General features: G+C 53.6%; 1 protein-coding gene across 1 annotated transcript in view; it reads right to left on the bottom strand.

Annotated features, from left to right (window-relative positions):
- HS3ST4 (heparan sulfate-glucosamine 3-sulfotransferase 4) overlaps positions 1 to 20,591 on the bottom strand; it is a 55,089-nt gene extending 34,498 nt beyond the window's left edge. The window contains exon 1 of the mRNA XM_086854097.1: positions 19,871 to 20,591. Coding sequence (XP_086710223.1) covers positions 19,871 to 20,538 — 668 coding nt within the window. The 5' untranslated portion in view covers positions 20,539 to 20,591. The remainder of the gene's footprint in view (positions 1 to 19,870) is intronic.
- Positions 20,592 to 22,756: the final 2,165 nt, after the last annotated feature.

Here is a 22,756-nt window from a genome sequence, read left to right as displayed (position 1 = left end):
GGCAGATCTCTTCAACAGCCACTCAGGCTCCTGACATCTTCATCTGCTGCAAAGGCAAAGAGAAAGCCAACAGGTCTTGGTTTTCATGTCTCAGGAAGAAAAAAGAGCTGGTGACAAAGAATGGTTTGTGCAGAGATGGGGCACAAAAGTTGATGCCAGATATTCTCCCTAAGGCAGCCTGGAAAGAAGTGATGACCAGTCTAACTGCTTCAGGCTGAACCCCAGAGGCTGCAGCTCTCCCCTCCCCAAGGGCTGGGAACTGTGTGGCTCTGTTACAAAACACATGGAGGGGACACTGCCACCCACCACAGCCCTTACTGGCCATGGCCAGGGAGGGTCATGAGGCCCAAGGGCACCCTGGCTTCAGATCATGGGAGCCAGGCTCTGTGGCAGCAAACCACTGCGCCCTCGGTGATTAATCACCTACAGCCTCAGCATATGCCAGAAATGGCTTTAGCTTCCCCCAAAAGCTGGAACAGATGGTCCTCAAGTTCTTAACCCAATAAATGTATACAGACACACAGAGAAACATGTACATACATATAGATAGATATAAATACCGCTGCTTTGACACCCTCTGTCCCATCTCATCCTGCAGACACGCACGGCTGGGCCGAGCCGCGCGTTCCCCAGCCGTGCTCAGCCTGCTCTCCTCCCGTGACAGACGGATTTAATGCTCCACTTTTCCCGAGTCTCTGGGACACAGGAACATTCCAACACTAAAAGAGCTTGGACCCAGCCTGAGAGAGCTTGTCCCACACATCTGCTGGCCAGAAGCAGCATGAAAAAAGGAGACTGTCACCAGAATAAAGGCTAGTTTGGATTCACATCCTTCCTCTGGGCTCTCAGTGTTTGGGTTGCAGTGAGGGGGTTTCATCAGAAACCTTCGTAGCTGGGGGAGAGGGACTGACATCACCAGAGCTCAGCGCAAGGTAAACAGCTGAGGGTAAATGGGATGACTTTTATTCTTCATCTGTTCATGACAGCACTGGTGGCTGCTGTGACCAGAGCCACAGGTCACAATGACATCAGGCCATTAATAGGACAAAGAGTGACAACTGGGATGATTCAAGAAGCAGGGATGGGGCAGGGGGGAAGAGGTGCTCAGGAAGAGTAGACAAAGAGTGCTGCTGTCTCCTCCCTGGCAGACAGCACGAGCTGGCTCTCTGTGAACCTGTCTGTGGCAGTGGGCAAACAGGGACAGCACAGGCTGTGGAAATGGCTGCTAGCTGATAACTCTCTGAAATTAAACTAATTGCATTGCCTAGTATATCCTAACAGCAGCTACAATACCTTTGCACTTCTCCAAAGATGCTGAGTGGCTTTAAGAGCATTAATTAACTCACACAACAAGCCTGTGGGACAGGCACAATTAGATCTGTGGAGAGGCAAGCCCATAGCTGCAGGTCCCACAGCCTGGCAGTGTGCAGGGGGGGCCCTACAGGACTGGCTCCCTCCCCAGGGTGTGATTACAGCCCAGGAGATCCCACTCCCAGGACTCCACTCTAATTAACCATCCCATCCCCCTGTGCACTCACACCCGTATTTAACACGACTTCCTAGAACAGACAAAAGCCAAAACCATGACTAGTTTTGCTAATAAACAGCCACCAGCAGAAGCCTTTCATCCTGGCCAGAGCCAGAAGAGTCCATCTGTCCTCATCCCATGACCCTCCATTTCTCTGTTTCCACTAACACACCTGCCCTGTGTGGCCCACTTCAATCTGCTCTCACACCTGGAGTGCTGGGCACGAGGCAGCCCTGGAGGCATGGGACATGGCATGCAGCTCCCAGACACTCCATGGGCTTGGTTCTGTGTGGCTCTGTGTCCCTGTCCTCTCCCCATTCAGTACAGTGCCTGCACCCCAGAGAGTGCTCCCTGGGATGTGAAGCAAGGGAAGGAAAAACAGAAAAATCCACAGACACACACCTAAATAAAATATTTTAAAGTGAATTTCCCATGAGGTGTCAGCAGCTCTTTAATATTGTGCTGCTTTTCCTGGCCAATCATGTTGTCACTCCAGCTGGTGGGAGAGTGATTGCCAGCTGCCTATGGGGAAAGGATGACAGGAATGTCTCCTCTTGCCTGGGAGAACTGCGCTGGCTCATCCTCCTGCACCACTCTTGACACCACAAACAAATGGCTTCTTGCAGCAGGAGCAGGGAGGCAGCAAGAGGGTCAGCAGACACATGGGCCACCATGGACCCCTGCCCTATCCCAAACAGGGAATGGAATGGCAGGTTCCCAGCACGAGGTACGAGGGGTTTTGCTCAGGAATGAGGAGCTTTTCTGGTCTCACAGGAGTGGAACAGAATGGAGCCTTTTGCATCTACTCAGCCCTGATCCACTGGCCAACTGGGCCACTGCCCTAGGCCTGGAGATCTTGCTGTCCGCTCTCCCTCCAGCAGCCAGTGGGATGCAAAGCCATACAGCTTTATCCTTTGCCAGCCCTCACTGTGTGCTTGGCTGGCCTCTGTCCTGGTCCTCAGGCTGAGGACATTTAAGACTGGAGAAATACTGGAGGAGTTAGGGAGCAATACTGTCCTGTGTCCCTGACCCATGGTCCCCGTGGGATGGCATCACCCTGGGCTAGCTGCCCTGCCCTCTCCACTGCTCCAGTCACTGCTGCCACCCCAGAGGCAGAGGCTGTGGTATGGAGTGGGGACAGCTGCTGTGAATGTCCCTGCAACAGCAAGTGTCACCTCCACCGCACACAAGAGCTCTGTGCCCCGTGGCAAAGCCAATGCAGCTGAGCTGCACAAACTCACCAGGTCAAAGCTGGCCAGCTGCAACTTGCAACTTCTGTGAACAGAGAAGAAATAGTTATCTCCCCGAATTACAAGTTAAATGCCAAATAAATGCCTGTCCACTATGGTAATTGCAATGTCACTGTGTGATTAATGTCTGCTCTGCACTCCGAGAACCTGCACCACATCTGCAAACCACAATAACCTGCACCCCCAGTGCCCCAGCTGCAGGCAGCCCTTCTGTCCCTGGCTCGTGCTGGGCCAGAGCACGTCTGCAGTGGGCCCTGGCTGACAGAGCTGCTCTGCACCCTTGCCAGGAGCCCTGGCTATGCCCAGCTCACAGCCCAGCCCCAGAGGCAGCTCTGTGTCCCCAGGGTGCACAGGGCCTGGACTCGTTCTGTCCCACAGGCTCCTGGAAACTGCTCTTGCCCAGCCAAGTGACCCATCACAGCACTGATCAATGCCAGGCTGAACATGGACATCGATCCTCCAGCTGATCTCAGGTCCCAGTGGCAGCTGTGCACTCCTCCCAGGGGTTCCTGTGAACTTGCCATTGTCACTTGTACCCCCAGTACAGCGTGGGAAGGGGGTCTGGCCCCACCCCAGCCAGCCACAGGGCCAGCTGCAGGCAGCCAGGGCTGCACATCCTGAGAGGCACTCACTGGGGAGAGAGAGGCTTTTAGGTTTAGCCTTATATGTATAGGAGGGTCTCAAATAGTGACACTTGTTAACCACAGTTTAGAAAACAACAAAAGGAAATTCTAGAGAAAAGCTCAGCATTTAGTCTCACCCCTTTTTTTTCCTTATTCAAAAGAAATAATCTTTTAAGCATTAAAAAACTCCCCAGTGCTGCTGATACAAAATGCAGTGTAACCTTGAATTATATGTAGCAGGGCTGGCTTTCATTATTTATTAGCAAGATCAATTAGAATATTCTGTTTGCAGAAGAATATAATCCAATATGTACTTCAAGCACTAACAGCTAAATATATGCTTATTTAAAAATCAATCTAAAAGTCAAGGTTTCCTTTGTAAATCCTTACTACAGATTTAAAAAAAAAGCTTTGAGTGTTACCACCTGCTGAATGCTGTAGTCTCAAGGAGACAGTTATACATTTTAAAACATCTCAAATGAGAATTGATTGTAACAGGCAAACAATTGCTGAGCCCCCAGCACGGAGGGCTCACGGCCTGGTGACAGAAGAGGAGCTGAGCACCCCGGGACCACAGCCCAGACACCTGCACAGGGGAGAGGGAAGGGGCCCCCGAGCCGGGCAGTGACAGCCAGCACGGCCAGGAGGGGCACCAGGAGGGGCACCAGGAGCGTGCCAGCCGTGCTGAGTGACTCACACCGACTCACAGCATCCCAGCACAGACTTGTTTTTCACTGCCTTCCCCGGGCTGACGTGGAGCCAAGGCATCCGCCTGCCAGCCCAGCTCAGGATCCGCAGTGTCCTCGTCTTTCTCCCCCGAATCACAGGTTTCTAAGATTAATTGTCATGTATAATTTATTGACCTCAGCCACGACCTTGGCCCAGCGTGGTTTCCCTTCTCTGCACTGTGGAGATGGCAGCAGCAGGCTCTGGCAGGGCACGGGAGCACCAGCAGCACAGGGTGGGCAGTTCTCCTGGCACAGATGCACCGAGGGGCTGCCCAACAGCCCTGGGGATGCCCCAGCCCCTCTGTTTCTACTCCATCCCCACCCTGCAGAGCCCTTCTCCTGCTTTAATCTCCCCCCTGCTGCCAGCGGGCGCAGGCTGCTCAGCCAGCTTCCCTCTTCTCCTTCTTCCTTAAGCTCTTTCTCTTTCGTCTTCCATTTTTAAATCTTATCTCCAGGTAAAGAGGGTATTTGATGGGATCAAAAAGTGACCTTTAACAAGGGTAGCAGAGCTTCAAACAATATCCCTGCAAGTTCATGCACACTCAAGTGTTAAAGGGAACAGTTCTCTGATCTCCTGTTCCTCAGTGGAAAAGTAGTTTCACAAAGATTTCTGCCAAAAGCTGGTGCAGCAGACTGAGGAAACTTCTTAAAACCCAGCACCTAGAACTTGGCACAGGCTGTCTTTAGCTTCTGATAAACCAACCCTTCAAAATTTTTCAGTCTCAGCCTTTGCCAGCAAGCGCTCCAGCCACACCACCCTGCACCTGGGTGGAAGGAGGGTTGGAACCGGATGATCTTCAATGTTCTTTCCAACCCAAATCATTCTGTGAATCTCTGGAGTGTCTGTTTCTCTGTTCAACTTCCCTATCTCTTGCCAGTTTCCTGGGTCTGACAGATTCCTGACTATCCCCCATCTTTCACTCAGCTGAATAAAATCCCTGAAATGCCTCTTAGGTGAAGCATCCCAGCTGTGGAGGAGGTCAGACAGAAGCAGTCAGAGGGATCAGACTGTGATTAGTGGCCTGAAAATAAGTCCAACAGAACAGAGTGGACACCCCGAGGCTTCCCAAGGCCTCCTCAATAGCACCATGTCCTGCTCCAGCCCGAGGTCCTCCCGGCCATGCTGGGAGAGATGCAGGGAGGGACCAGCAGCATGAGCTGGTGGGTGGCATGTCCCTTCCTGAGAAAACCAGGCTCTTTGATCCATGAGCCAGGGGTCACTCCAGCCTTGGTTCAGACTGAGACCTACAGACCTCCCCTAAGCACCTTGCGGGTAAATTCCCAGTGGGAAAACACCAGCCAGAGCAAAGGGATGATGTTGGTACATAACAGTTTGCTTCCCAAGCTTCCACTGTGCCAGGAGGTCAGAGTGCTGCTGTGCTGTGTCCCCCTGGGACCTTGGCAGAGCAGAAGGGACTGGGGGGGAGAGAGGCCATGCTGTGCCTGGTCAGGACATGGGGGGGACAGAGGCCATGCTGTGCCTGGTCAGGACAGTCCCAGAGCCAGCACTGGCGGTGATGCCACCAGGAGGGCAAGGGGACACAGGTGGGGTCCCCCATCTGTATTGGAGCTCGCTGGTGCCTCCACAAGTGGCAGGGTGCCCGGAGCCAAGTGGACAGACGGGAGGGGTGGCAGGCAGTGACAGCCTGTCCGTGGCACCGGGCAAAGCCTGCGCTGCCCAGCGCCGCTGACGGGAACCGGGCACGGCTCCTCTCTGGCCTGCTCGGCACAGCCAGCACCAGCGGCTCTGCTGGCCACCAGCAGGTCCCCTCCCCGTCCCCTGCTGCCCACCGTGCTCCCTGGGGAGGCTCTGGGTGCTCCTGGATGGGATGGAGCTGCCCACAGACACATCCCCACAGCACCCAGCCCCGCAGGCCAGCAGCCAAGGGGTTAAAGTACCTTGTTACTGCTCCTGTAGCCAGCTTCACTTATTTGCAGCCGGAATTCCCCAGGAGCCTGGGCTTTTACTCGTGGCTCTGCTGTAGAACCATGTCATTATAGATTGCAAGTTCCTTAAAGGTCAGATAACACAACACAATTGAATCATATTAGTGAGCATAGCGAGCTGATATTTTCCTAGGAAAACCCATAAAGCAGATTGTTTGCTGCAGAGAAACACACTGTTGTATAGCAAAGCCGGTGTAATCGTCTGCACAAACAAACAAGTGGTTTATGAGAAAACCCTCCCGTGCTGCAGATGCTCGGGGTGGGAGCCAGCAGGACCAAGAGCTGGGCACCTCAGGCAGGCTGGACTTCAGCTGGGGTTACAGACTGAAATACATCAAAAGTAGGGAAATAAACAATTTCCAAGTGTATTGTTGAGAGACAAATGCTCGATACTTCGTTTAATGTCTGGATGCACGCAGCGGTTAATCCAAGACAGTGCTATTAAAGAAACGCAGAATTGATTGTGAGGATGATTGAAGATTTCTGAAGAGCACAATTTCCAAGGCCATCATGACCCCGCCTTTTTTCTTTTTTTTTTTTTCTCTAATTTGCCTGTAATCTATTCGGACAAATCCTTTTATCATATTTATTTCCTTTCCAAGTTCCAACAGTGTGATTAATTACAGAACTTTGCAGTCCTACATACCCTACTGCATGCTCTAATTTCGCTTCCTTTTAAAATGGTTTTCCATCCCTAAGAGACACCTTTCCTTGTTCAGCTCCTTTACTTCGTCCCTCTGAAACCTGCCGTCACTAACCCATCCTGCCTGAATCTGCAGTTCCATCTGGAGGCAGCCAACACCAGTGGCCACCCCTGTTCTGCTGCAGAGGGGCGTGGGCCTTTCTGGGGGGGGAGGAAAGGCACAAACCTCTTTTTCCAAAATTTGGGTGCTTGCCAGACCCTGGGGTCTGCACCCCTCTGCCAGCCTGGAAATTCTCATCTGATTCTAGATTTTACTTCAGAATGAAAAAGCAACTGGTATCAGCACAACTGCTTTAACCTTCCCCAGTCACAGAAAGAGGAAGAAAAGTAATTTTAAAAAAAAAATTTGAATACACAAAGCCACATCTCCTCTCATCGACCTTCAATAGCTGCATTAGCTGTCCAGGACAGCAGAGCAGGAACACCACTGGCTCCCACTCCCACCTGTGTCAGCTCTTCTCTGCCGTGTTTCATCACGTCCCAGCCCAAACTGTGGTGAAACACAGGCAAAAAAGCAATTAGATTTAAATCTCGTTTCCTCTTTCTATCTTGCTTTTTCTTTCCTCTACTTAGATGCTCCTCAGCGCACTAATAGGATTTGTGTTTAGCACAGTGCGAAACGAGTGATTTATGGCTGTGTCCACACTACACGCTCCCAATGCCACTGCAGCCCCCTGAAAGGGCACTCCAGGAGTGGCCAGACGAGAGTGTTCTGGCACTGTGTGTAATTCTTTGTACACACTGCCCACACCATCACTGCTTTCTGGCTCTCACGGTGCCTCTGTGCTTTCCTCACACTGCACTTGACTCTGCTTAGGGAGGAAATGGGACAAAGACCCTTGACCAGCTTCAGCCCCTGCTGCCACACACCAGCCACGCTGCTTCCACAAACTGATCCGCTAATTTAATTAATGTTTCAGCTCAGATCGACTTGTGCCTCATCTGAGCCAAACAGGGGCTCTGTCCCTGCATTTCTCTGCCAACAGGTAACGCAAAGGCCATGTGAGAACTGGCCCAAAGCTCGGGAATGGTCAGGAGCACAGCACACTGAAGGCTGCGGTGACTCAGGTGCCAAAGTCCTACCGAAAGTCTCTGGGTCCGGTCGGATTTTCTGGTGGCTCTGAATGTGGCTCTGTCAGTGCAGCTCCTGCAGCTCTGCACCAGCAATGCCCTTCATTAATTCCTAATGCTGCCCCAAGTACATCTCATGTCCTCCAGGGTTTGGCAGCCCCTGCGAGCTGGGGCACAGAGCACAGCTCCCTACCTTCCTTCCACGTATAACAAGAAGCCAAATGAAATAATGAAAGAAACTCATTTTAATGCCACAGAGGGAATTGTTTTATTGCTAAAGCAGCAAATAGAACTAATTGAATCCACTGGAAAAAAAAAAAAAAAAAGAAGCAAAGGAATGGAAAGGATAGGTGTGGAGCACAGACAAAAAGGGTGAGCTGGAGCCTGAATATTCATGGACCTAGAAACCGCAAATCCTTGAATGCAAAATATCTTCATAACTGATCATACTGCCAATGGCAATGCTTGCACAGCTCGGAGACAGGCTTGGAATGTTTGCATTTACAAGATTTTTTTTAAGTAATATTACGGAACTAATTCTCTGGTTCATTAAGCTGCTTTGCACCTCCCTGGTAAAAGAGAACATCCTGGGAGTGAGCAGCAGGGCTGGCACAGGTTCCCAGCAGCGCTGAGCGCAGGGCAGCCAACAGCACACAGCCTTGGGACAGCTGTGGTGGCCCCAGCTGCCTGCCTGCTGTGGGGGCCAGCAGGACAGCTCTGACCCTGCCACAGGCTGAGCATGGTACTGGTACCGGGCTGCCAAGCTGGGGCTCTTCACCCCAAATCACCTCCCCTTTCACGTGCTGGCTACACCTGCCACAAGCTTTTCAGCTCAGTTTTCACTGATTCAATTTTCAGTGGCAACATATATATTAATACGGGGGTTACATTTTAATTAAGGCAGCACTCATGTTCTACATTTCAATACTAAGTCATCCAGCAAGGAGCACCAAGGATATAAATCCCATTAATGAAGAAGGAGATATGTAACCTGCACTGTAGGCTCCAGCACAGAGGCACCAGTACAAGATGACTCTCATATGAAGTGCAGGGTGAGAAAGCTGGATTAGAAATGCAGTTTATACTCCAAGGGATACAATGCTCATCTGGCACCACAAGCCCTGAATCTGCACCTCAAAGGCACCCAAAACACCAGTCCTACCTCAATCTATTTCCCCCAGCCCAAGAGAGAGCCCAAGGCACAGCACAGCTGCTGGGTGTGCTGGGGGGCACACAGTGCCTGGGTCCCTCCTGGACACTGCCAGCCATGTGTGGGAGGGGAAGGGCTGCAGCTCAGACCCTCCTCAGCAACAGCAGCAGTGCTGCAGGATGAGGGTGTCTCCCCAGCCTTAGGGTAACTGGGGGCTCAGCTCTCCACAGGCTCACTGAAGACAGAGGCACAGGTGAAATCCACCTCTCTGCAGAGCCCTCCCTTCCTCCCAACACCAGCATCCCAAATCCTTACCCTCTGGGCACAGCAAAGAGCTCCAGGCTCACCTCTGCCTGCAACACACTCCAAGCATCAGAAAAAGTTAATAGGGGTCATGGGGGGAGCCACACTGGGCAGTGCCATGCCAGAGCAGCCCGGGGAGGCACCTGAACTGGGCAGCAGGAGACAGATCCATCACGGTGCCATGGGGCCAGAGCCCTGCTCCTGCAGCCATCACCTGCTGACAGCCAGCAGCTCTGAACTTACACACTAATAAACAGGCTCCTTCCACAGCCTGCCCATGGGAAAGCACTTCTTCACCACTGCCTAATGCAAAAAAATGGCTGAGGAGTTCCTGATAAGGTTTTCCAAAGGAAGCCATCGGCAGCAGAGACATGGATCGCCTCCCACTGAGACGGCCATATCCCAGGATGAGAGTGCTTCAGAGCATTATGTGGGAACACAGGAATAATAAAACACCTTGCTGTAACTTTAGCAGCAGTGGCTCTAGCAGAAAAGCCTGTAATGATCTAATAACACATTTCCCTTGCTGCCACACCAGCCTTGTGAAATCCGGGGTAGTTTAAGCCATAAATCCATCCCAGCTCTTCCTTTGTGATTAATTGTTAGGCTATTTGTGTCACACGTTTCACATACCAAATAGACTCAAACTTCATGGTGGACTAGACTGCAGAAATGCTTCTTTTAATCTTTTTTAATTTTAAAGTGGTACCAAACTTTAATATTTTCTAATAGAGTGTATATTTTACTCACATCTAATAGTATCACTACAATTTAGGCGCAATAAAAGTCAAGCTCCCGTCTGTACAATAAGCTTGCAGCTCTATTTCCAAAGTTCAATCAGTTAACCTAGGAGAGCAATAACTTCCCTGCAATGAGTAACGGTGCGGAATAATATTTAGATAGAGATAAACCCTTTTTGCATAGGAAATTGCATTATGATTTGCTGGGTCTATGAAATTCTCAGCAAGATGCTTTAGTTTACCAATGAAGTTGTTGCCTCAGGCATTTTTCCACACTGTTTCAATTTTTAGAGGGGTTCTAGATGATTTTGAGCTGAGCAAGGAGCCGTTATCATTCCAGATCCCAGCACGTGCAACAGAACCAGCAACAGAGCTGCTGGAGCTTCTTCCCCACACTGGCAGTGCAGGATGAGCAGCCCAAACAGCAGCTGCCCCATCTCAAGGGCTGTGCAGCCCTGGGGTCTGTGCAGCCCTGGGGTCTGTGCCATGCTGTCCCAGCCCTGGGGTCTGTCCTAGCCCTGGGGTCTGTCCCAGCCCTGGGGTCTGTGCAGCCCTGGGGTCTGTGCCAGCCCTGGGGTCTGTGCCACGCTGTGCCAGCCCTGGGGTCTGTGCCACACTGTGCCAGCCCTGGGGTCTGTGCCACGCTGTGCCAGCCCTGGGGTCTGTGCCACACTGTGCCAGCCCTGGGGTCTGTGCAGCCCTGGGGTCTGTCCCAGCCCTGGGGTCTGTGCAGCCCTGGGGTCTGTGCCACGCTGTGCCAGCCCTGGGGTCTGTGCCACACTGTGCCAGCCCTGGGGTCTGTGCAGCCCTGGGGTCTGTCCCAGCCCTGGGGTCTGTGCAGCCCTGGGGTCTGTGCCACGCTGTGCCAGCCCCAGCTCCAGGGGTCATGCACAGGTTTAGCACCGCGGCTGCAGCGGGTGCCTGGCTGCCCTGGATTGTGCTCATTTGGCCAGACACCCATTTCTCTGGGGGAGCCATTAACAAAGACCCAGAGCAGGAACACTGCTGTGTGCCATCCCTTTGCAGCCAGACCCTGGCAGATGTTACATCTTCCTTTCTGTGGCACAGCTCAGCACCAGCACCAGCACCAGCTGTGGCCCCATCCTCCCTCATGCTGCAAAATCACCACCCTCACCACATGGCCCGGTGCTCCAGAGCCCCTCTAGTTGGATTTGCCTGTCTGTGCAAGGTGAGCAGCTCATGTAAAGGAGGCAGAGCCCTTTCCCAGGGTACCCAGAGCCCTTTCCTGATGTCCCCCAGTGCACCTTCTGGCTCTGGCTCTGCAGGTCCCAGTGCCACAGAGCACAAAGCAGAGGTGGTGACTGGTAATTCAGGAATTAGAAGGGTACAAATAAAGAGTCCTAAAATGAGCTTGAAAACTGTGAATGCTGACAGGGCAGGGCAGTGGCACTGTGGGATCGATGCTGGTGCTCCCCAAGGAACAGACAAGGAGGGATGAACCAACAGCCAGTTAAAGACCTCCAGCAGCAATGACTTTAGGATCCATGGTCTGCCACCAGCATTTCTCGAGTCAGCACTCTGGATGGAAAACAGTCGCTTTGCTGTTGAACAGGCAGCACCAGAGCTGAGTAACTGACAGTTTGTCACCTGCACAGGTGACACAGCACCTTCCACCCAGGGCTGAGCTGGGAAGCGACCCCTTCCCACATGTCTGGGGCTCAGGGGTGAGCAGCAGCTGAGCTTCCTGGGGCACAGAAGCACCTGGAGGAGCCTCAAAGTCCCTGGGGCTGGTGCACCCCCCATGCTGGCTCCACACAGGCTGAGGGGGTTTGTGTTCCCCAGAGCTGCGGCTGTGGAAAGCAGGCAGGGTTTAACACCCAGCCCTGATGCTGGCTTCCCACGAGTGTGCTCACGGCTCCGCTTAATCACATCAGTGTCCACCAAGAGCAAACACAGAAAGGGCAGAGCTGGGCTGAAATAAAGTTATTTGCAGATGTGGATGAACACTAATACTAAATATATCACTGCACCCATCTCAATGCAAGATGAAAGGAAATACACTCTAAAACAAAGGAGAACCGCAGATCTGGGCTATCACAGCATTGCTCTGGTCGGACCCAAAGTGATTACTGCTAATAAAGGAGAGGGCCAAGTCCAGCCCAGCCTGACTCTGAAGAGAATGGAAATCAGATTTTGGCTTGAAATGTGTTACAGCAATCTCTGTAATACAAAATAAAGTCTGGCAGATGGAGTTATTTTTATCCAAAGCTAGTTCTGTTTAGTAGGTCGGTGGCTAGAACTGATGTCCCTTTGCTATTTCCTCTTCCCCCAGGACCCCCTGCCTCAGTTTCTCCAGTCACTGACAAGATTGGAGCAGACAACTCCAGTATATTTTGGGAGGATCCTACTTAGCTGTAAAAATCAATTGTGAATTTTGCATCCACCCCCAGCATTTGGCCTGTTTATATTGCCAAATATATTCTGTAAAGAAGTACTGTACTTCACAGGAGAGCTTGTCAAGGTAAATACCTTCATTTACATAAAATGTGACTAGCAATTGAAATGTTAAAGCCATAAAGAGCAAGTTTATGATCCATCCTTGATGCCTGGATGTATAATATGACAAGGGGGGAAATACTGTGCCTTGCAACATTTACTAAATTGGTGTGTTGACACTGGGGAGGGAAATGGGAGACTGAAAAAAAAAAAGGTTGGAGGGTTTTTTTGAGGGCTGTTTTTTGGCTTTTTTCCTCTTCCTTTTCATAAGTATGAATCTTTTTCCCAGCCTTCTACAGTCAGCTTTCAACACTCTCCTTCAGCTTGGAAACTGCAGCTACCTAAACAACAAATGGAGGGAGCAGCTCCCGTGTGCCATCATGGAGCAGTGTCCGGGCAGCAGCTTGGCCATGGCCAGGGAGAGGAGCTGCTCTCGGCAGGGTCAGGGCCAATCCTGCCCAGCCACTCCCCCCACGCCCTCGACAGGTACTTTTGATCTAAACAGGAATTTCTCACTGTGATTGAGCAGACTCTTGTAATTCTGGGGTTTCCTTTAAACTTTCTCAAATATAGGGGAAACCAATTTAAACCTCACACCCCCCTAAATAATACTTATTTAAAAGTGGATTAAAAGGCTAAAATGAACTGCTGCTCACATGCACACGACAGTGAAATTACAATATCCGCACTGGATGCTCTGGAAAGTTTGATCATGCAGGTTCCTCACCTGGACTCCATACAAATGTTTCAGCCATTCATTCATGCTCATACCCTCACACCCTTTGCAATTCATTGAAAGCACTTCAAGCAGAAATCATTTGAAAGAAATTACCTCTGTGTATCACACTCTGGCAGTGAAAAATGTCCCACATGAACCAGCCCAGCCCCCAAAGCAATAAAATTTCTGCTGAAGTGCATGAAATAATGACTCAGAGAAAAGGAGTCCCCATGACAAGAAGAGGTAAAAGAAACCCATGAAAAGAATAAGACTCTGACCTTTGTCTATACAAGGTGTCACAAATTTGTGTTGGAATTTTGACTCTGAAAATCTAAAGACTTTGCTCATAACTTTCTTTGAGAAGCTGTTGCTCCTTCTCTGCCAGTCTGGGCTCGGTGCAGAGCAGTGTGAGCCTTGCTGAGCCAGGGAGCAAGCAGGGGTCAGGTGCATCATTTAAAGCAGAGAACACGACCACCCAACACTTCCCCTTTTGCTTCTCCAAGGGGCTGTGTTTCCCCAGGCCTATTTCTGAGTTTTCTGTAACTCTACATGCACCAGTAGTACTGCACTCACAAAGGGAGCAAAGCTCACAAACTTTGACATCACAGATAACTCTTAAACCGTTAGTAGCAAAGCACCAGAGTGTTTACAAAGTGGGTTATTGAGCAAAATCCTAGAGAAAGGATGTTCTTGAGGCTACAGTGCAACAGTTCGATGATTTCAGGGCGGGTGACGTGTGAGTTCCCTACATGCTCCAAGGCATGTTCCAACAGTCATTGGAAGAGGTGTCCCCAACCTGTGTGACAGGTGCGCAGAACCCTGTGCCCACAGCCCTCCCAAGGGAGCTGCTTCTGTTCACAGGCTCCCCACACACGCTAGGATCAGAGTGGGAACAGGGCAGAACCCCAGCTGGCCATGCTGGTGGGATGTCACCCTGGTCACTCCACCCGTCTGAGGGAATGGGGCCGGACACCTCCCGGCCAAGGCAGAGGGGAGCCGGTGCCTGGCAGCTGCCAAGGGGCACAGAGAGCACCCTGCTGCCTCCCTGTCTTGCTCCCACCTTTCTCTCAGCGCTTTGTGCCCTCACTCCACTGCAAATACGTTTCACATGGAGGCAGAAGCAGTGACAAGCCCTGCGGGAGCAGGTGCTCCGGAGCCCTCCTGCCAGTGCCCGCCCTGGCTTTTCTCTCACTCTCTTTGCAGGAAGAGCCAGAGCAGCACATCGGGGCTGCAGGTGCTGAGAGCAGCTGCCATTCCCATGGCTACAACTGAGCAGCATGTGGATAACCATCATCAGGTGATAAAACACTGCAAATAGACACAATTCATTCCTTCATCCCATTCCTGGAGCTAAAACCGAGCAGAAAGGAGGGAGACAACTACTGCCCAGTAAGGGTGCAGGGTCAGTACCCCTGGCCCAGCACACAAGGCAGCAGACCCCCAGCTCTGGCACACAACAGATTCACTGCAGTAGCTGCAGATGCAGAAGAAAATCCACGCCTGCTGCTGGAATGGCCTCTCGTCAGTCCCCAGATGGGTGAACCACTGGGTCCAACCAGCACAAAACCTGACCCCTGCTCACAGTCCCCAGCCCAGAGCCGACCCAGGTGTCAGCAAAGTCCAATACACTGGATCCACAGAGGAGAGAGGCAGCTGAGTCACTACATTTCAGCAAAAGCCAACTCACAGCAGGGCCCAGAAACAAAATCAATACGCTTTCCCTAAGTTACCAGAAGTGCAGTGGGTACAATACCCTGGGAAGGCTTTTTGCAGAGAAACACAGCAGTTCCCAGGATCTGCAGCAGTGCCTGTGGGCAACAGCAGACCCCAATCCATCGCCCATTGTAGGTGTTCCCACAGCGCCGTCAGCACAGGCTCACAGCCCTGATGGAAGGGGTTTGATTTCCTGAATGCCCTGAGCCGATGAGAACAGCACAGGCATCACCCAGCAACACAATTACAGCTCACAGCGAGGTACAGCCCACAGCAAGGTGACACTGTGTGGGATGAGGCTGAAATGGCCCCAGGCTATTGCTCCCCAACAGCTGTTAGGGGATGCTGAAAAAGGTCCCCCTCCACATCCCTGGACACAATTCCTGCCAGCAGCCAAAGCATCTTCCTGACAGCAAACGCCAGGTGCTCCAAGGTTGGATCATCCCTGGGCACGCAGGGGTGGCCCCACTGCCCCAGTCACCAGGTCAGCACAGGCAAGAAGGTGAGGTGGCCCCATGGCAGAAATAACAGCACACAACAGCCACCTCCCCACACAGACCAAGTCAGTGGCACAGGGATGTGACTGCGAGGACCAGCTCCAGAGCCACAGCCACGGCTCCACGGAACCGCTGACTCGCGAGCACGTGTTTATTACCAAGAGAAGAGCTCCCTGTCATGGCATTATTCATTAATACGAGGGCAGCAGCTCACCAAATAACACACAGGCCTGACTGCTCGGGAGAACACTCCAAAAAACCCAGACAGGCGGTGCAAATAGCATTAGACATGCAAGCCATTCCACTGCCTGTCATGGTGACTGCTCCTGCAGTGGGGCCACTCCACGCACACAGCTACACCCTGTCCAAGTGCTCAGCACTGGAGGCCCAGGGCAGAGAGGGGAATGTGATCTAATCACAGATATTGCTGCAACCTCTCCATGAGGGTTCCACTGAGGAGGAAGCAAGGAGTAAAGCAATGTGCACGTACACACAGAATTTAACTCTTCAAATCAGCGAACCTTCAAACTCAATTTCAACTCACCACTATCAGGTATTCTCTTTGTGTTATGTAAATCATATTTGTGTTAAAACTGCAAGTTTGTTTACAAAATACTGCTACAGAAGCCCAGTTTTTCTGCTAAAGGCAGGATGTCAAGATAGCCTTGAAAGTGTAACATGATAGAACTGAACCCCCTCACTGTGCTGAGTCTGCAGGCAGCTGGGAGCACTGGGCTGCTCCCCTCGGCTCAGAAAACCTCAGGAGTGCCCAAGTGATGAGTTCTCCTGTGCTCCTCATTTGTACCAGCAGAAGGACACAACTAAAAACCCCCCATGCTGGGGCTCGGAGCTCCACTCCCTTCACACAGCCACCTGCAGCATTTCTCTTCCAAAATCCCCAGACCAGTTTCCAGCAGCATCTGAGCATCCCGAGGTATCGGCACCTGCACAGGTGGCCCCGGTGCACCACCCACAGCGCTGGTGCAGGGCAGTGCCAAACAGGATCCCGCTCCTTCTCCAGTCACACAAAGCCACTGGGACCACACCGACTCCAGGGCTCCCCTGCAGACCCCTGCCCACCTCCCTGGGTCCTCTCCTCTCTGAGAACAAACCAAGGCCTCTGGCACCACAAGGGGACAAACCTGCCCAGGTGCTGGACAATGCAGGCAGTCTGTAGTTCCCATTATCCACAACATCCCTGCACAACTGTGTGCCCTTGATCCACGCCCAGGCAGGGAACTCAGGCGTGTCCCAAATGCTGAGCCTGTGCTTGTAATGAGCATTTGTGGATGTAATCTCCATTCCCCAGCCTCAGAGGCCTCTCTGTCATCCTGCCACCCTTTTTGTGCTCTGAAAAAGGCTCTTGGTGCTTTTCCAAGTGCTGGGTAGCTCAGGGCAGAGCTCATGGCATGGGAGATGCCCACTGAGGCATGAGCATCACACTGGAGAGAGCAAATGCCTGCAGTCCAGCCTGGCTGCAGGGGACATGCAGAGATCACTCTGTGCTGGGCATGAGCGCAGGGGGACACTTGGACACTGGCTAAAAATCAGCAGCAGCTCCTGCAGGAAACATAGATATCCTGGGGAAGGAAGGAGCAAGTTAAAGACAACAAAGGAACAGCACAGGAAGATTTGATATCATTTAAGGAAAGCTGTACCATGGAACTTGTCCTTCAGACAGCCCAGCATGAGGACAGACAGAATCATAAACTAAAACCCCAACCACACAAACAATTCTGGCAGTGTAACAGAAACTAACCAAAAGCAATGTTGGCCCAGTTTGCACCAATTTGTATGTGGGAAGACCTCTGTTTGCAACTGCCACATGAAATGAGCTAAAGGCATCAGAGACACCAAACAAACCTCCAGCTTTCCCTACAGGTTCCCAGGAAAAACCAGAGCAGGCAGTGTGGAACTGCCATCCTGGCCCAGCAGCACAGAGCTGGTGTCCCCTGGTCCAGTGTTTGCAGCAACTCCAGCCACTGAGAGAGATCCTGCACCTGACACCCAGAGTGTTTAGGGCTTTTCAGTCTCAAGGCAGCAAAGACACGGGTAATGTGGAGTACACACAAAAAACAGCAATGCCCTGGTGCTGTCTCCATTTCACAGCTGGAGAAACCAAGGTGGAGGAGGCATTTCCCTTTCCTCCATCTCCTCGAGGCTGGGAGATAATCTTCTGACTGAACAACAAAGCAAGGAACCCTGAAGGTCTGCCATGCCCTTATTTCACTACGTAAGAAAAAGCCTGACCGTGTTAAAAGCTCACTGTGTAATGCAGAAGTCACCATAAGGAAATGCTGGTAAAAACTTCAATAGTTGCTTCTTTGCTAAAAAAACATTGACAATTCTCTGGATAGGGAAAAAAAATCTCCAATTACTCTACCTGGGACACAGCCATGAGCTGTCAGCCTCCCTGGGGCACTCAATCAGGTAATCTCAGAGAAGGTCAGGAAGAAAGAACTGCTGGGATGGACGGCGATCTTTCCCCATTGCGCTTTTGGTTTGTGTTTGAATGGCACTAAAAGCCAGACCGTGACGACAGCCTGGCACCAGTACAGCACCAGGGAAGTTGTGGCAGCTGCTGAGGCACAGAGCAGCAGCAGCAGTGCCCCTCCAAGGCTGAACACTCCTGGAAGGAGGGGAGGAGAAGCACATGTTTGGGTTGGGCAGGTGTGAAGGTAAGTGCAGGTCAGGCAGCCAGGGCTGCAATGGCACACAGCACCAAAGCCATTTCTTTATCCTGTTCCCAGAGCAGCCGTCCCACAGCCTGCTCTGCCCAGACCCTCACTCACCCAGGGTGCCCCAGCCTGCTCTCCCACCTCTCCCACCCCAGCAGCAGAGCTCCAGGGCTTGAAATGAGCTGCACACACCAGAGAGCTGCTGCAGGGATAAAAAATACCGAACTGCAGTCTGCAAATGAAAGCCTGTGTGTGCACCTCTTACTCCACGAGAGGAGCTACACCCACTCACTAGCCCTTTTCTAGTAGCATAACTTTAAAGGTGAAAACCAGCTGCTCAATATATTCAGTGCTTGATCTTCTGCTGCCTGTTTTGAATAAAACCAAACTTTTTTTAAATGCCACTTTCTAGCCTCTACTAGCCAGTTTTCTAAACTTACTTTTCAAGGTAAGCCTTTCCTCCAGGAAAATTCAGTACAATAAAATACTGTGTCTGAAATTATATCTCTAAACACAATAACCACAGCCATTACTTGAGTTCTTCCCCCCACCCCCATCAGAGCAGCACACCAAAAACACTCTCAGGGACAACCTCACTTTCTCAGTGCTGATGTCCACTTTCTTGAAATCCCTCCAGAAAATCCCACAGCATTTCACCAGAGCCAAGTGCGTGCTACACCAAGCCTTATGAAAACTTTGCTTCCACAATCCCCACGGCAGACTGCCTGGAGTTTCTCACCTTTAAATACCCCTGACATGCAGACCATGTACTTTATTTTAATAAAGAGTGACCAGATAATCCATGCAGTAACTAGCCTGCTGCCTCTCATTCTTAGCTTCATTTTCAGGGCAACTAGGCAGCTGCCATACTAACCACAACAAGAACTTCACCAGCTCTGCCACAGACCACGATTTATGAAGAACTAGTATGGTTTGCTTTGAACAGTGACCTACAGAGCTACTAAGAATTTTTAAGTTCCTCTGATGTGCTGCATTCTGCTCAGAAATGTTTGAAGAGGGAAACACTGAGCCATCACAATTCACTGATTTACTAAACATGTTAAGACATTTAACACGTCCTTACTGCAGTCCAACGTTTTCTAATAACCCAGACTTTTAACATAAAATTCCTTTAAAATAGAAACAAATACTGTCAGACAATAGTATTTAAAGACGTTTTCATGAACAGAATTAGCTCTTGTCAACGGAAAAAAACTTCCTGATACGGAACTTGTTGAATAAAGAGTAAACCTTATTTGTGAAGCAAAGCATGTACTGGCATGAAGGCAGCATCCTTTAGCCCTTCAGCCCTAGCAGCACCTGGAATAACTTGTGATCTTGTTTATTTCAGTAATTATTCATTACCGACCTATTTAGGTGTATTTTACACCAAGTACAGCTGAACTGCTACGGTCTGCTCACATACTGAGCAAGTAAGAGGGATGTTATTAGAGATTTCCTGCTTTTCCAGCAGAACAGCGCGTTTTTAATCAGCCCCGCTGCCAGGCGCGGTCCCCGGCGACCTCCCCCGCCTGCCCCGGCCCCACCGGGGGTCCCGGAGCCCCCGCCCCGGCCCCACCGGGGGATGCCCGGGAGCACACGGGGGTCCCGGGGGATGCCCGGGAGCACACGGGGGTCCCGGGGGATGCCCGGGAGCACACGGGCGTACCGGGGGATGCCCGGGAGCACACGGGAGCCTCCCCCGCCCCGCTCCGACACGCATTCCTCCCTGCCCCCGCCGCGGACCGCAGTCCCCCGCCTCACCTGTACCACTCCAGCCCCTTCTCGTAGTTCCTGTCGAAGAAGTGGGGCTCGGTGCCCACGGCCCGCACGTCGGGGTGCGCCCGGATGGCCTCCAGCAGCGCCCGCGTCCCCCCTTTCTTCACGCCGATGATGAGGGCTTGCGGCAGCCGCTTCTCCCCGTAGTCCGGCGTGGTGCTGCTGCCGCCGCCGCGGCTGCCCGGGCTGCCGGCCCGGCTCAGCTCCTCGTCCGTGGTGCTCGACTCCTGCGGGTCCCTCTCGAAGGCTCCGCTCTGTGCCGTGATCACCTCCCCGGGGGCCAGCCGCGTCCGCAGCCAGGTGCCCGCCGCCCCTTCTCGGCTGCCGTTGGAGGCCGGCGGCGGAGCGGCTGAGGCGGCTGAGGCGGCTGAGGCGGCTGAGGCGGCCGGGGCGCCGGGGCTGCCCGGGGGGCTGCCGGGGGAGCGCGGGGCCGCCGTGGCGGGGAAGGCGCTGGGGGAACGCGGGGCCCCGGGGGCCGCCGAGCCGGGCAGCGCGGCGGGGGAGCGCAGGGCGGCGGGAGCGGTGCCCCCCATCAGGCTGTAGCACAGGTAGGTGAGGCACAGGGAGAGGCTGCACATGCAGAGGAGCTTCCGCGCCGGGGGCCCCTTAGAGCCGCGCCCGCCCGGCACCCCCGGCTGGGCGGGGGGGGACATGGCTGCTGCCCGCTCCTCGCCCCGGGCACCGGGCGCACATGGTGTCAGCCGCCGCCCGGCCGCCCCAGCCGCATGGGGCGCCGCTGCCCGCCCGCCCCGCCGCCGCCGGTGGGGGGGGGCCCCGCATGGCACGGTCGCCGCCGGCCCCCGCCGGGCACCGGGGCGCTCGGGCTCCGCGCTCCGCTGCCACCGGCTCCGCACTGTTGCCGCCCGAGTTCCTGCCGCGAAACTTTGTGCCGGGTGGGAGGCGGGAGCGCGTTCCCGGCGTGGGGAGGGCCCGGCCCGCCCCCGGCCCCGCCGCCGAGAGCGCGGGGAGCGCGCCGGGCCGGGCCGGGCCGGGCCGGGCAGCACCGCGGACAGCGGCGGCCGCCCCGACAGCCCGGGCCGGGCAAGCCCCGCCGCCCCAGCCCCGCCGCCCCAGCCCTCGGCTGCCCCAGCCCCGGCCGCCCCAGCCCCGGCCGCCCCAGCCCCCGCCGCCCCTTCTGCTGCCCAGAGGCTCCAGCCGTGCCGCATCCACTCGCGGCAACGCTCACGGCGCAGGGCCTCAGAAACAGGGCCAGAGTCAGCTGTACCCTACATACAAATCCTCCTCCTTTTCCCCTGCAAAAATCACCGCGCCACAGCTCCTTGGCCCCGTGTTCTGGCCTGCTCCCCTCCACCTGCCCCGAAGACTTTTCTCTTTCTCCCGTGGCTCTGTCCAGCCGCTGGGACAGCTCTGCTGGGACAGCCCTGCTGGGACAGCTCTGCTGGGACAGCTCTGCTGGGACAGCTCTGCTGGGACAGCCCGGCTCTGCTGGGACAGCTCTGCTGGGACAGCCTGGCTCTGCTGGGACAGCTCTGCTGGGACAGCCTGGCTCTGCTGGGACAGCTCTGCTGGGACAGCCTGGCTCTGCTGGGACAGCTCTGCTGGGACAGCTCTGCTGGGACAGCTCTGCTGGGACAGCCCGGCTCTGCTGGGACAGCTCTGCTGGGACAGCCCGGCTCTGCTGGGACAGCTCTGCTGGGACAGCTCTGCTGGGACAGCCTGGCTCTGCTGGGACAGCTCTGATGGGACAGCCCGGCTCTGCTGGGACAGCTCTGCTGGGACAGCCTGGCTCTGCTGGGACAGCTCTGCTGGGACAGCCTGGCTCTGCTGGGACAGCCCTGCTGGGACAGCCTGGCTCTGCTGGGACAGCCCGGCTGGGACAGCTCTGCTGGGACAGCCCGGCACAGCTGGGCCCCGGCCCCTCGGTCCCGGCCCTATGGGGACAGTAACTTAGGGCAGCCTGCTTCCTCCTGGGATCCTGAGGAGAGGTGGCAGACCGTGGGCAGGGGCAGGCAGGAACTTAATTTGGAGCACGGAGGGTTCATAGTTTAGGTGCCAGGAGCTGCACTAGTAGATGAGGCCAATTACACCCACGCATGATGCTCTTCCAGGAACTCTGTCCCCAGCCTTGGTGGAGCAGCCTAGGGCTGACAGCCTTCCTCCTCACAGTTTTCTGGAGCAGCCATCACCTCTTTCAAACTCCACGTTTTGTCACTTCCCACCTCCAGTTCTCAGGTTTGGCTTTAGGATGTATTTTGTGAGGGGAAGGAATGTATTATTGTCTCTCAGCTTTCTCCTATACCTCGTCAGGGGTGTCCAGGAGTCTCTCCGTCATGAGTGTTGCCCTGGGATATTGGGACGTGTCACAGCCCTTGGCATCCTGCCCCACAGCAGAACAGCACCGGCAGTACCACGTACAGACATGAATGGAGGAACACAGCCATTTGCTAAAACCCTCAAAGGTGAACAAGCATCAACCTAACCTTGTGCACCTGCACTGCCAGCATTACCTGAGGGCAGCAGATCACAGAAAGTGCCAGCACCTCACCCCAGTAGCAAAAGGTGCAGAGCAGCTCTATGTTCACACAAACAAAGGCCAGAGCTGCGCTTCTGAGCCAGCACTGGGAAAATGCAGACTGTGTGTCCAGTCTCATGCATCTGCGAATGCTGTGTAACTCATCCTGCCTGTGAGCAGGACGAGTATTTGGTGGCAGTGACACTTCCCCACTCAGCAGTCTGGGGAACTGCTGGGTTGTGCATCCCATCACACAGAGGTGATGTTGGATGGGAGAGAGCCGGCAGAGCTTCCTTGTGCTCCCCCAGCTGATGAGCCGTGGCCTCGGTTTTACAGGGGAAGCCCATCTCCAAACCTTGCTGTGCCATAGGGAACATAGAACCATGGAATGTTTTGAA

This window comes from Cyanistes caeruleus, chromosome 17, assembly GCF_971803275.1.
Source record: "Cyanistes caeruleus chromosome 17, bCyaCae1.hap1.1, whole genome shotgun sequence".
Classification (NCBI taxonomy): domain Eukaryota; kingdom Metazoa; phylum Chordata; class Aves; order Passeriformes; family Paridae; genus Cyanistes; species Cyanistes caeruleus.
Note: the sequence above shows the minus strand (reverse complement) of the source record. Positions and strands in the feature narration are given on the sequence as shown.